General features: G+C 48.0%; 1 protein-coding gene across 1 annotated transcript in view; it reads right to left on the bottom strand.

The window, feature by feature from the left end:
- SIAH3 (siah E3 ubiquitin protein ligase family member 3) overlaps positions 1-12,734 on the bottom strand; it is a 71,215-nt gene extending 58,481 nt beyond the window's left edge. The window contains exon 1 of the mRNA XM_044249754.1: positions 12,452-12,734. Within this exon, the coding sequence (XP_044105689.1) occupies positions 12,452-12,586 (135 nt within the window). The 5' untranslated portion in view covers positions 12,587-12,734. The remainder of the gene's footprint in view (positions 1-12,451) is intronic.
- Positions 12,735-14,502: the final 1,768 nt, after the last annotated feature.

The following is a 14,502-nucleotide window of genomic DNA, read 5'->3' as shown; positions in this document are numbered from 1 at the left end:
ATCAAGATGGAGACTGAGTTTAGATTAGATAGAAATTGGTCATCAAAATTTCCTTTCTCTTTGGTTCTGGAAAAAAAAGATAGTAATAAATATGGTGACCAATGAGACAGGATATTTCAAAGGCCTGCGGATCTTCTTAAAGAATGGGTGTGACATATGAGAGGCTCTCTTAAAGGACATTTTTGCTTTTGTATAAGAAAAATTTCCTTTGTGGCCTATTGGTTGTTATCCCCATGTTTAGAGAGCAATTTTCTTTTATGATGTGGTCAGCCAGCTCCCATTGTCATTGAGAAGCAAGTGGACAAGATAATCACATGCCCCAGATTTGGGGGTCAGTGTTAGTTTCAGACATCTGTCTGCCTGTTAAAATATGTAACCGTTTATCTATTTTACTTATATTGAGGTAAACCTGCATATAATGTTATATTCAGGTGTGCAACATAGTAATTTGATTTTTGTATACACTGTAGCGTGATTGCTACAATGAGTATAGTCTGTCTGTCAAGTACAATTGAACCCCTTTCCCCTTTTCACCCACCCCCAAACCCCTTCCCTCTGGTAAGCACCAGTCTGTTCTTTGTATCTGTGAGTTTTGCTTTGTTTCTTTTTCTTTTCTTTTTTTTTTTTAGATTCTACTTATAAGTCAGATCATACAGTATCTGTGTCCTCTGTCTGACTTATTTCATTTAGCATAATACCCTCAGGGTCCATTCATGATTTTGGAAATGATAAGATTTCCTTCTTTTTTTTATGACTGAATAGTAGTTCATTGTGTGATATGTATCTATAGAGATAGATATTTATAGATTGTGTGTGTATGTGTGTGTGTGTGTGTACACACAGAGAGACAGATATAGAGGTACAGATAGATATCATATGTTCTTTATCTGCTTGTCCACTGATGGACACTTAGGTTGTTTCCTTATCTTGGCTACTGTAAACAATGCTGCAATGAACAGAGTGGTCCATATAACTTTTTGAATTAGTGTTTTCATTTCCTTTGGATAAATACCCAGGAGTGTAATAGCTAGATCAGGTAGCAGATCTACTTTTAATTTTTTGAGAAACTTCCACACTCTTTTCCATAGTGGCCGTACCAATGTACATTCCCACCAATAGTGCACGAAGATTTATTTGTCTCCATATCCTCGCCAACACTTGTTACTACTTGTTTGTTGTTGTTTTTTAATATAATAGCTGCTGTAACAGGTGTGAGGTGATACCTCACAGTGGTTTTGGTTTGCATTTCCCTGATAACGAGTGATGCTGAACACTTACTCGTGAGTCTATTGGACATCTCTATGTCTTCTTTGGAAAACTGTGTTTAGATTCTCCACCCATCTTTAAATTTTTTTTTGTTGTTGTTATTTTTGCTATTGAGTTGAGTTCTTTATACATTTTGGATATTCACCCCTCATCAGATATATGATTTGCAAATATTTTCTCCCCTTCAGGAGGTTGCCTTCATTTTGTTGCTGGTTTCTTTTGCTGGGCACCCATTTTAAAAAAAAATGGTCATAGAGGACAAATTTATTTTATGCAGAATAATTTGGAGTTGGGCATGTAGATAAAGTTGTTGCAAAGTTTTCCCTGATTTAATGCAAATCATCATTTTATTGAGCCTGAATTTGGAAGACTGTGCTCTTTGTGGAAATTCCAGGACAAACAATTGTTTCATCAAGAGGGAGAGACAGCTTAAGACAGAGGTTAAAATTGGGGTGACTGGGTGGCTCCGTGAGCTGCCTTCAGCTCAGGTCATGATTTTAGGTTCCTGGGATCAGGCCCTGATGGAGCCATGCATTGGGCTGCCTGCTCAGCAGGGAACCTGCTTCTCCCTCCCCCTCTGCCTGCCTCTCAGCTTACTTGTGATCTCCCTCTCTGTCAAATAAATAAATAAAAACTTAAAAAAAAAAAAAGACAGAGGTTAAAAGCACCAGCTAAACTCGACTCCTTGGACAAGTTACTTAGTTTGTCTGTGCCTCAGCTTCCTCCTGTGCAAACTGGGGTTAGGCTGATGGCATTGTTCTGAGGATGTTAAAAAAGGCAATTCTGGGAAATCACTCAGCACAGCAGTTGGCAGTTTATAAGTGCTCAGTAAACATTAGCTAATAATAATAATAATAATAATAGAAGCGCACACACACATAACTAGTCTTAACTTGGGTTCTCCAAAATAGAGCCCAAGATAAGGACTTGGGTGCAGTAGTTTATTTGGAGGGCAATTCCAGGAAGCAGGGGGAGGGAGTCAAGTCACTACTGTAGGCTGCAGGGGCTTGGTTCCACCCGGCAGCATAGAGAAGCCTGGAGAATGCCTTCCAGGACCGTCCTCCAGTCCAGGCTCCAGGAGCTGAAGCATCTCCATGTGGACTTGATGAACATACACAGGGGTGAGTAAGTCAGGATCCCACTTCAGTGTTTTTAAATTATATATAATATACTTGATACTAGTCCTCCGGCCAAGCAAGCGGGCTCTGTTGTTCATTGTGAAAAGAGGATACTAATAGGTGACTTAGCAAGAAGTGCTTAAAAGTACAGCGTTTTAATTTAAGAAGGCTCCGCCACCATGAACAAGCTCTTCCCCCTTTTTCCGCTTCGGTGTTCTGTATAATGGAGAACAGTAATAACACAGCACTTCCTGGTGGGAATTAAATGCACAGGATTTAACACTGGTCCTGGACATAGCCTGCCTTCAGGGAATGGTGGCCCTTTGGGGGCTCTTAATGTCATTATTGTTGTGACTGTGTGCATACCTGCGATAGCAGAAAATGATTGTCTCAAGGTTTCGGGATGTGTGGCTGGCTTAGCTTACGGTAAGTCTCAATATACCCCTGATTTACAGAAAGGATCCCTGAGGTTCTAGGTTTCCTGGCACATATTTGGTGAGGTTGTAGGAGTTAGATCTCGGGGGCCTTGATGTCTGGCTGCCAAGCGTGACAGGTGGTTAGACTTGCTGACCAGTCTTACAAAATCTGTTATTGATCTCTAGATGGTTCTCTCTATGTGGGCCTTCCTGATGCCAAGTGAAGCCCATCTTCCCTTCAAATGGGGTCTGCAGTGGCCTCTCTCCTCCACTAGAGGACGTTTTCCAGTCTTATCCTGGGGAGCCCAGCCTTGCCCCTTCCATAGGCTACTCTCTCCTTGCTGGAGTTCTCCGTGCCTCGGCTGGAGACAGCCCTGCAGCACACAGCTCCCTCCTAATCAGAATTCCTGATTAAAAATACATTAAAGGACAGAGGAATTATTAAGAGATACAGCATCTTGCAAGTAAAACTGACATTTCCAGTTAGACCACAATTCTAAATGATCCACAAGGACCTTGTTCTAAAGCTAAAAACATTAGGCTGGTTTCAGATCTGTTATCCGAGCGTGTTTTCACCTGGGGCCCATGGGTAAGATGAAAATGTAGCTTTTTTATAGTAGAACTTGATCCATCTGCTATTTGAAAGTCTTGGGCTACGGCTTCATGGCTTTGGCGACTTCATTTGGAGCCTCATCCCTGTGCTCGGTGTGTACTTGTGCTAGTACGAGAGACCCAAGGAATATTTACCTTTTGATGCCCCACCCCTGCCTGACTGGTTTCCATCCAGGCACGTGCCTGGGGACAAGGACCCCCTGGGAAGATGTCCAGCATTGCCACCAAGTCACATTAGACAGGCAGTGTCCTTAACCAGCGTCCTCACCCCCAAGCAGTGTGGTGTCACAGAGCAGCTGACTGTGCCCCTCATCAGCTGTGACCTTGGGCAAGTCACTTGATTCCTTTGGCCCTTGTTTTTCAGACCAGGGCCTGGAACTTGGGTGTTGCTCTAGCTCTCTTTCCCTGAACAGACTGTGCTTTGAAATCTTAGTCACTCAACACAGGTCATCTCAGTGCTGCCCCTTTCCTCTGTCCAGTTGGAGCAGGAGAAGTTTGGTCATGCATACACGTTGGGCAAAAGAAGCTCAGTCAGCCCTTGCGCACCAGATAACATCAGTACTGGAACCAGCTTCATAGTAATGGTGGCCCCCCTAAGTGGAGTATTTATTATGTGCTAGGGGCTGCACTCAACACCTGATGCCCGTCACATGACTTTGTCCTCAAAGCAGTCATTTTACAAGTGAGGAAATGCAGGCTAGAGGAGGTCAGAGCGATCGCTCAAGGAAAGCAGCCTCATTGGACACGACCCCAGATCCATCTGACTCCAAAAGTCAGAGTTTAAGGCCTCAGCTAGAATAGCACTCTCTTCTTTCCCAACACTGCTTTCTCCCTTTGCCTCTCTCCTGAGACTGGAGTGGCCAGTTACAGACTGGATAGGGCAGAAGGGTCTCGCTCACCTCCATCATATTCTTTCTTCCGCCATGCTGGGGGTCTCGTTTCCCCGTCCACTGGCCTTTGCGTCCTATCATCTTTCCCCACTCTTTGGACGCCATGCAGGGTCCAAAGAGGTTGGCACCCTCAGACTCGCCATTGACTGTGTGAGTGTGCGTGCGTGGGTGGAAACTCAGGCTGGAGTGCAGGGGACCCGGGTCAATGGCCGAGCTCAGTACTGTTAAAAACTCCCCTACGACAGTGGGATCCAGGAATTCTTCCTTGGCTCAAAAGGGGAGAGCATCTCTCTTGCCCTCCCTCGATTGTAGAGGCTGCAACCTTGATGGAGGTCCGTTCTCCCTTCATCCCTGCCCCGCACGGAGGCAAGCTGCTTCTCAAGGCAGGATGGACTGAAGTGCAAAGAGAAAAGTTCCCATCTCCCTGGGCGCGTGCGGTTTCTGCCCACCTCCATCTCCCCACCCCGCTGAATCTCTCTGTGGTGTCACTTCGCTCAGGTCCCCACCCTCCAGATCAGATGCCCCTCACAGAGCCACTTACCCATGGGCCTACTCAGCTGCCACTAATGAAGTCATGCATAAGTCATGAGGGGCAAGTTTCAGGATGGGTGGAGATGGAGACTGCTCTGCACGGCTCCTGGCTCTGTGAATGACAGGGGACCCAGCTCTCCATCCCGTCCCGACGCAGGCACCTCTGTCCTCCTGAGACCCAGCCACTCTCCTGTGGGACGGATGGGCTCAGAACCCAAGCCACGCTCTATTTCAAGGGCTCTATCTGAAGCTACGCAGTAGGGACAAATCTTACTTTTATATAAGGCATGAACAATAATTGTTCTCTTCAAGACCAAGGGCAATTCACAAATATCAAGAAACAGCGAGCAGGAGGCTTGCAGAGAGGGAGGGAAGGCAGAGAAAGACAGCCAGGTCGGGCGGTGGGGAGTTGCCAACAGCTTCCAAGCAGTTGCTTTCCTCGTAATGACCATGTTGACAATAACCACTGCTGTTTACAGACTCTCTCCGGCAGACGCTCGCCTCACGTGAGCTCATTTCAGCCTTACGTTGCTATAGCAGGGGGATATTATTTTCTCCCTTTTAAACATGAGCAAATGGAGCATCTGGGAGCCTAAGTCATTTGTTCAAAGTCACACACATCTACAAGTGGCACAGTCTGGATTTGAATTCAGGTCTGGCTGCCCCAAAGACCATGTTTTTTTTGTTGTTGTTGTTTTTCTCTACACCCACTTCTTCTATCCGTATTGATCTGCCAGATACAAAGGTCTATGCTTTTGACTATGTGTCTCCTTCTTCTTTGATTTTAAAAAATGCAATGTGCATACATTCCTGTTAATTATATTATTTTTTAAATAATTCAAAAAAAAAGGAAAAGAGATTTGTGGCGGGGGTGGGGGTCAAGGAACTGGGGAGGAGGATGCAGAGGTTTCGATTTGCTACTGAAATGTGGGTTTGGTGAAGGGGGGATGGTAGGGTATGTGATACAACCCCAAGGTCAGACTGCTGGCCCGGGGCTGATGGGTCACAGGAAGGGGGTCGCTGCAATTTTCTCCTCTGACAGCATGCACCCAAGCAAGGAATATTTAGTTTGGATTGATTTGAAGGCAGCCTGGGACAGCGTAGGGGATGTTGGCCTGGCATTAGGAGACCCAACTCATGGTTCCATTTCTGTCACTCAGTGGGTTGACTCTGCAAAAGTCCCATAGTGGGTTGAAGCGTGGCCTACAAGCTGATATGTTCACATCCTGATGCCTGGAACCTGTGACTATTAGTTTATAGAGCAAACGAGTGAATATGATGTGACCAAAGGTAGGTTTAAATTAAAGATCTTGAGAGGAGAATCTTATCCTGGATTGACCAGGTAGGCCTTGAATGCAGTCCCGTGTCACTTTGTAGGATAGCCACACAGAGGACAGGATGCCCAGGGACCAGAAGGAGGCCATGGGACCACAGAGGCAGAGATTGGGGCGATGTGACCACAAGCCAAGGAACACATGGAGCCCCCAGAAGCTGGATGAGGCAAAGAGCAGATTCCTCCTTGGAGAGCCTTCGAGGGAGCACCACCCTGCTGACACCTTGATTTTGGACTACTGGCCTCCTGAGCTGTGAGGGCATTTGCTTGTATTGCTGTAAGCTGCCCAGAAGTGCCAGTTCTTTACAGCAGTTCTCGGGAAAAAATATACATCGCTCCCCCTCTCTGGCCTCAGTTTCCTAGACTATACAATAAGAAGGTGTGACCTCCCAGCTCTGACTTGCTCCTTGTCATTCCCCGCGCCCCAGCCCCTGTGGGAGGACGAGTCTCCGTCCTCCAGATCAATCCCTTCCAGGTGACACGTAGCGTTGAAACAGACCTGTTTTGCCTGTGAGAAACAGAGCTATTGGGGTCAGAATGACTTTGTGAAGGGTAAAATCCCTTCACAGGCAGTTATTTTATTTTATTCTTTTTCCCCTATTGTTAATTGCTAGAAAAATACTCTGTCTTACCCCGCGGTAGTGATCCAAATAGCTCTGACCTCTTTGTGGATTTCAAGAAACGCTTTCAGAACCTGTTCCCTCCTTTCCGCCATAGTTTCTGCACCCTGAGGGGTTGTGTGGTTAAGGGAGTTGCACAGAATTTGCTTTGGGGCTGCTGGATAAATGGAGGGCAGAGGTAATCGCCTCCCCTCCCCTCCCCTGCACGCCAGCTTCAGCCTTCCTGCAACTCCATCACTAGCTCCCAGCTAGCCAAATGACTGCCCGGGGCTCGGGGTTGTTAGTTATGGGACTCGGGAGCCTCATTTGCAATCATCATTAACCAGGAAAGCTACATAACTGCTCCGTGCCCGCAGAGTGGGGCGTCCGACACTAGTCGCAGGAACCCGAGGGCTGGAAGAGGCTGCTCGGGGAAGCTTACAGAAGAAGGCCCAGGCAGTGACCAGCACCCCCGCCACCACCACCACGTTTCAGCCCCGCTCCGTCCTTTCCCGGCCCCTCCAGGGTGCTAATGAACCACAGAGAGACTCAAGACAGGGCAGCAGAAGGAAGATGGTGACATTTCCAGGCGACGGCAGTGGGATCCTCCGAGGTGGGTTATGTCAACAAGGGCTGAGTAAGCCACACGCTAGCTATTAAACGATCTTGTCGGAAACGTTAAACAGCTTTAAAACAGGTATTGAGACTGAACACTCCAAAGGCCACCCTGTAAATCTCTAAAAACAATGTTCAGGTCTTTAGCTCTCATTCAGCCCGCCTGCCTCACGCGTGTTGAGCAGAGTTAGTGGGGGCCCCAGGGCGAGAACGGGATTTCTCAAGATGATCCCACCAACAGCAGAGGCGATGTTGGGCTTTGCCACACAGCTCTTCTCCTCGGTTCCCTCCTGGGGTGATCCCCCTCCTCCTCCATGCAGAGCCCCCCCCTTCACCCGTCACTCAACACACATTCATCCACACTGGCTGGGCTGGTCTTAGAAGGAAACACATGTGAATGCTTCAAGTAATGGTACTAAAATGCCTGGATTTTAGCTTTAGCGTCAGGCAGGCACTGAAATGAAAGCCATTGTTGTCCCACAGGCCCCTCCCATCTCATGCGTGCCTATGTGTGTGTGTGTGTATCTGTGTGTTTCTGTCCATAAGCCCAAGGTTAACAGGCACAATAAAGAAGAGGTCTGGGTTGGGGGGGTGGCAAGTGGCTCAGCCGGTTGGGCATCAGACTCTTGGTTTTGGCTAATGACCTCAGGGTGGTGGGATCGAGCCCCAGGACGGGCTCTGCACCCAGTGGAAAGTCTGCTTGAGATTTTTCTCCTTTCCCTCTCCCTCTGGTTCTGCTTCCCCCTGCCTCCCCGGACATGTGCAGTGTACTCTTTCTCTCAAATAAGCCTTTAAAAAGAAAAGAAAAAAGAAGAGGTCTAGGACCAGCAGGACGGAGGTGTGAGTAGCCTTGTTGGGCAAGTTATACCCTTTGTTCTAGCTGCTGGGATGGGTGGGCACTGGGGGAATCTTAGCAATGACTTTGGTACTGGCAGGGGCCTTCAGAAGTTTGCCAGAATGCTTTTTGCTAGGCTTTTAGAAACCTGTTTATCAAGGGCTGTGGTTTAGAGGGGGAAATCGTCCAGCCAGCCTCAGCACGGGGACAGTCTGCTCGGGAAGCGCTAAGGACTGACCCTTGAGGGGCTCTGGCTACTGCTACTGACCCTTCCCTGGAAAGGCCTGGGTGTGGGGACCGGCCATCCCACCCTTTGAAGGACATCCTAGAGATGGGTTGGGAGAAGGGTGAGCTGCCTGGACAGGGCATTATAGAAGTGGCTAGTGCAGATAGGAGAGGAGCCAGGAGAGAAAGGCTTTCTTGATTTGGAAATAAGCAGAAAACACGAGGGAGAAAGGAATGCTGAATCAGGACCAGGAGCTGGAGCCCTCCCCAGTGCCAGCCTGCAGCCTGCAGCCTGCTAGCCACATTTCTGTAACCCCTGTGAATGAAGCAGAGGGCAGCAAGCCAGGGACACTGGCTTCTTGGTGGTCACCTTTCATGAAGTGGGAAGGAGAAATGGGGGGCATCATTTGGAATCCTATCTGTGCAAGGAGCCATCCATACCAGTAGAGACAGAAAGAGACACAGGGCAACACAGAGTGTCATTTGCACTCCACGGAGAGGGCTGTGCTACTCATTCTCCCTCTGCCTGTGCCTTGCTTAAAGCAGAGGTCCCCGGAGTTCCGATCCCTCGTGTTCCAGCCCAGCTGCTCTAAATGGCCCTTTTAATTAGGGGTGGGCTTAAGGGGTGTAATGGCTTGAACCAGAGTGTCTGCCTTCGAAGGAAGGCTTCTGCTTTCCACTTAGAAGGAAAGGCATCAGCTTGCTTGAAGGAATCCCAGGTTACTGAGTAATCGCCATAATAAGATTGAGAATGAAGGTGACCTATAGAAGCACGGTAAATACACGATTTTCTCTGCTCAGTAAGTGAATTTTGATTATAACTCAGCACTTGCCTCCGGTCCTTGAATATAGTTAGCATTCTTGGGAAAAGCCCGGGAAAGGACAAAGTGCAAATATACTTCCACAAAGAACAACACAGGCTTCCCAGCCCTCACCGCAGCTGCACACAGCCTAAAAAATTGAAAGCAAGGATGCCGTCTCTGTCCTTGGTCACCATTTCATGTACCAGCCTGTCATACCAAGTATAGGGAGGCACCACAGATCAATTAGCTATTCAGGGCTAACATCACCACAACAATTTTTTTCTTCAGGAAAAAAAAAAAAGAATTTTTCCCCCATGTAGATCACAGCTTATTATATCCAAGGCATATTTCTGTGATCTGTCTATGGAAATTAATGCTTAGAAGGAGCACTTTTCCTTTGAGTTTTATTTGCTTTTTAACGTAAGTGGTAGGGCCAGCCACGCACCTATAGAATTGTTGCTCTAAAATCTCTGCAAAGCAGGTAGGACTTACCTGATGGGCCTCCTGGACCCTGGAAACACACAGTGTGCTTATGGAGACACCATCAAGGTGCTCTGGGTTCCAGAGCTCTCTGTGCCTGGCAGGATGCAGGGGAATCGGACCCCCGCAGCATCAGCCACTCTCACCTTGCTCTGTTTACCTTGCTGACGCTTGTTGGAGCAAAACCTCTAAGTGGTTTTTTACGGGAAATCAAGAGCCAAATGAGGATGTATTTGAAAAAGTGAGCCACGGAAATAGCCTCCCAAAGCATATGTCACCTATTTTTATCTTGCTGCTTATATGGTTTCTAAGTGGGCTCAAGGCTTTAAGTGGCTACTTCTCAAGTTCCTCATGGAACCCCACAAGTTATGCACAATAACATAATTTTTTAAAAAAGATTTTATTTATTTATTTGAGAGAGAAAGCACAAGCAGGGGGAGCAGCAGGCAGAGGGAGAAGCAGGCTTCTGGCTGAGCAGGGAGCCTGGTGTGGGACTCGATCCCAGGACTCCAGGATCATGACCTGGGCTGAAGGCAGACACTTAACTGACCTTGCCACCCAGGCGTCCCAACATGATTTTTTTTTTTTTTTTCCTGGAAGAGAGTGCTGGAAAGCACGTTCACCTCTAGTAATCCTTTTTAGCCATGAGCCAGAGCTGTGGAGTTATTCGTTCCTATGTCCATTTTAAAGGTGAGGGAGGGAAGACTCAGAGAGATTGAATCTTTCAAGGGCACACAGCTGGTCAGAGCCAACCCTGACCTCCCAGCCAGAGCCCTGACTCTGAACTCCTGGGATTCAGGCAGCAGGACAACTTACCAATATCCAGGCAGACATCCCTGCAAGATATTCACAGATGCACCTCACCTCACCCCACCGCACCCCAAAATCTCAGCACCCCTCTCCTCCATCATCAGCCGCAGTCAATGAAACATATAAATTCAAACTTGGGAAAGGCTAAGTTTCATAAACAATTTTTAAGGGTGTTAAAATGCAAAATAGGAGTAAACAAAATTTCTTGCCATAGGGAAGTAACTAATGTAAAGTGACAAAATAATGGGAGTTTGAATGCGGTCTCAAAAGTGGCCATAAAATGGAATTCAGAATCATATTTTAGTATGTACGCCATACACTTGCTTTGCTAAGGGTGACTGGCAGTGAATTCTCATTTATAAAACTAAGCCATGAAGGCAAAAAGAGACAGTGGATTGAGGGGAAGGAGACAGAGAACGAGCGAGCGAGCAAGTGCTTAGGAAGGAGAGAGCATGAGCCCCAGGGCAGAGTCACAGAGTGACTGATGCTGGTCACAGACTGGGTACCTCAGAGGGCCAGTTCCTGGATCTGGGCACTGCCCCAGTCCCAAGGCAGCTCCTCATCCCTCCACCCAGGACTGGCCACCTCTAAGGCCTCCGAGCAGCCCTACCTCCTAGGGACTTCCAGGCACTGGGGTGTGGGGAGGGGATGGGCACCCATCAGGGCTGACCTGAGGGGCTCCGGTTGAGGAGAGTCTGACGCTTTGTAGGAGTTTATAAAGCGATGAGCAACAAGCAACACTTTTCCTACCGGAGAGCAGGGTCAGAATGACAGATCTGTCCTCAAGGAGACCGTTCCGTGGCTCCTGCTGCAGACCCGCGCTCCTCCCTGTCACTCAGCCCTGCGCGCAGCGGGGAGGACAGGAAAGCAACTCCCATCGGGGTCATCGTTTAATTTCAAACAGAGCCACGGTGGGCTCAGAGTTTCCTCTTTGGGGAGTTCATCCGCGCCACCCCCACCCCGGCACCGTCTTCCTCTCTTCCGCACCGCCCCAAGCCAATCGCTCTTCATTCCTCTCCCTGACCTGGCTGTGACGGGGGGCCCATCTCTCCAGATCTCTGATTTGGGCTCTTTGGCGAAAGGGCATTGGCCTGGAGGCACAAATGCAGAGGCGGCGGCGCCAGACCGGCAGCAGCCGGCGGCCTGCGGTGATTCAGACAGCAGCAGCTCCCAGCCGGTTTCGTTATTACACAACTGAAGCAAATCCTGCCCCCTCCTGTCCCCGGAGCGAGGGGCGCAGCCAGCTCCCCGCAAGCAAACTCCTCCCGATCTTCCCAGCTCTCTCTCTCTCTCTCACACACACAGACACACACACAGACACACACACAGTCACACCGAGGCTGAGCACGATAAACACTTCGCAGGAAGAGCCCTCTCACCCAGTCCCCAGTTCCGTTCTTGGGGGCTCCTGCCCCGCCCCCCGCCCCCCCCCCCCGCCCCAGCTACTTCAGAGGTCGCCAGAAGCGGCTTCCAAAATCCATGTGCTCGCCTGCTTTCCCAAACACATGGGACAGTCTGCAATTTGGGTAACTTTTCAAATTCTGTCTCCTGAACACTTGGCCATGAATATTTGGGAGCGAGGAGAGGACACCCCCTACTCCCTCCACCACCTTCACTTGTGACCCTGACCCCACTCCTGGGCTGACAGCGGCGGGGGCGGGGGTGCTGTAGAGGGAGAAGAGGCCAGACCATCCCTCCAGTTGTTCCTGACAAATCGGGGAACAACACGCTGTCGCCGAGAGCACAAGACGCCTAGAAAGCCAGAATGAGCCGAGCTACCCCACCGGGTACCCGGTAAGTCCGAGCCCTAACCGGGAAGCCTTTGCTGGGAGATCCAGGCTCATGTGGGAGTCCCCGACGACGGAGAAACGACTGGAACCCGAGCTGCGCGAATATAAAATGATAGACAGCAACTCACCTTTAGGTTGTGCGTGGGGTTTACAACGCAGACAAGTTGCCCAGCAGCAGAGAAGACCCGTTTAGCCTTGTAGTGCTGAAAGCGGAGGTGAATGAGATCTAACACAGCCCCAAAGCACTGGGTAAAGAAAAGCATCACAACTTTTGGGGGGGGGTTGTTGGCACAGGGAGGCAGCAGCGGAAGAAGCTGTAAGTCCTTGGGCTCTGGAAGGAGCGCAGCCTCTGAGACACTCCGCTCCAGCCCGGCTTAGCGTGCCTTCATATTCATCATCAAAATAAGACGGTTAGAACCTTGCAGCAGTGAGGCGGCCAATCAAAAGGACAGAAATGTTATCCTTGAGGTGCAGAGACAGCCAATAACAAATGCCTCCCCTACCGAAACTCCCTGATGAATTGAGCCTGGCGGAGAATGTATTATTGAACATTACCATAGATCAGCTCATTGCATTTATCTTGTGATTACAGCCAACCATACATAATGCTGGGGAGATAGGCTGACAAAATTGATTGCTTAATGTGTCTCCATTTATTAATTGACTTAATTTAACATGAGAGCCTTTCTTAATGCGCTGGCAAAAACGTAAAGCATTTAAACCGCCAAATAGTAAAACACCCTGCTCCAAAGTAGGCAGATGGATAACGCAGATCGTGGCTCAGCTCACCAGAGCTGGTTGGGAGAAAATCAAATATTGCAAGACTCCCGATTCCAGATAAGGATTTGGCAGCATAGAAATGTGCATCTTTCAATCTTGTGCTCTCAGCAATTTGGATTTCAGCTCCTTGATAAATCTTACTTTCCAATCTTTATCAAAGGAAAGAATCTGTAACAAATAAAAGCATTTGGAGGTGGTGTGGGAGAGGGGATACATATATATATATATATATATATGATACATATATATATGTATATACATATATATATGCGGTAATTACTGAAGCCGGAAAATATTAAAGCATAGAAACGCACAGAGTATGCTTTTAAAAATAATGAAATCCCTGATGCATGGATGCACACATACAGAAAAACCTACACAGAGAGGAAAGTGGCTTGTAAATCAGCAAAATAATTACAGATGTGGAGGGCCTCTGCTTGTCATTCATTTGCATATTGGTGGGCAGCAAATTGCTAATTAACCACTAGATTGTTGGAGACATTAGAATAGGGATTAGGAGCACACACACCACATCATTTGCTTGTCTCCCTGAATGCCAGCAGCACATTTCTGGGCTCCAGCAGGCAGGGGGCATTCCAGTCTCCTGACTGCCCTCCCTCTCCAGAATGGGGCTGGCGGGAGGGCACTAAGCCCACTCACTGGTTCTGGAAGAAAGGCTCCTGAGCAGCACACAAGTGTCCCAGAGTATCCAGGGAACTAGTTCTGATGGCTTAGTCAGTCTTCGCCACAAACACATGAGAGTTGAGTGTGTTGTGTCTCCCCTTGTCTTTAGCTGTTTCTCTATTGAGAGGTCACCCATCACCTGTGTGGGGTGGATCAGCCTTGTGTGTGTGTGTGGGTTACACCTATGAGCCCATTGTCCCATCCTGAATGACTCTCAATGCTTGGGTTGTAATGTACACAAAGTATGCCCACACCTATGACACCCACGTCTATGACCTGGTCAGGCAATTGAAACAGCAACAGATGAAAATATAGGGCAGAAAAATGCATAGGTTTACTAAAACCAAGACAAAGGCGGGCATTAGTTTTAACTTCAACTTAAAACCAAACCAGTGTTTGCATCTAACTGGTACTTCCATTTTAATTAATGGAAACTTTGTACTTTCTGAAAATAATTGCAGTGACACAAAACTAGAAGGTAACAACATTTGAACTGATTAGAAACTCATATAATGTGATACAATGTTATAGGAGATAAGTCCCTAGAACCTCTCATTACATGGTTCATAAATAAGGGTTGCTGGACCATGATACCTGAATTTGCTTTCTGAAGTTTTCATTTTTCCGGAACAAGCTTCCAGCAGTTCAGTGGGAAAGCATTCAGTGTTCTTCCATTGCCTCACTTACAATAAATAAATAAATAAATAAATAAATA

Source organism: Neovison vison, chromosome 5 (assembly GCF_020171115.1).
Source record: "Neovison vison isolate M4711 chromosome 5, ASM_NN_V1, whole genome shotgun sequence".
Lineage (NCBI taxonomy): Eukaryota > Metazoa > Chordata > Mammalia > Carnivora > Mustelidae > Neogale > Neogale vison.
Note: the sequence above shows the minus strand (reverse complement) of the source record. Positions and strands in the feature narration are given on the sequence as shown.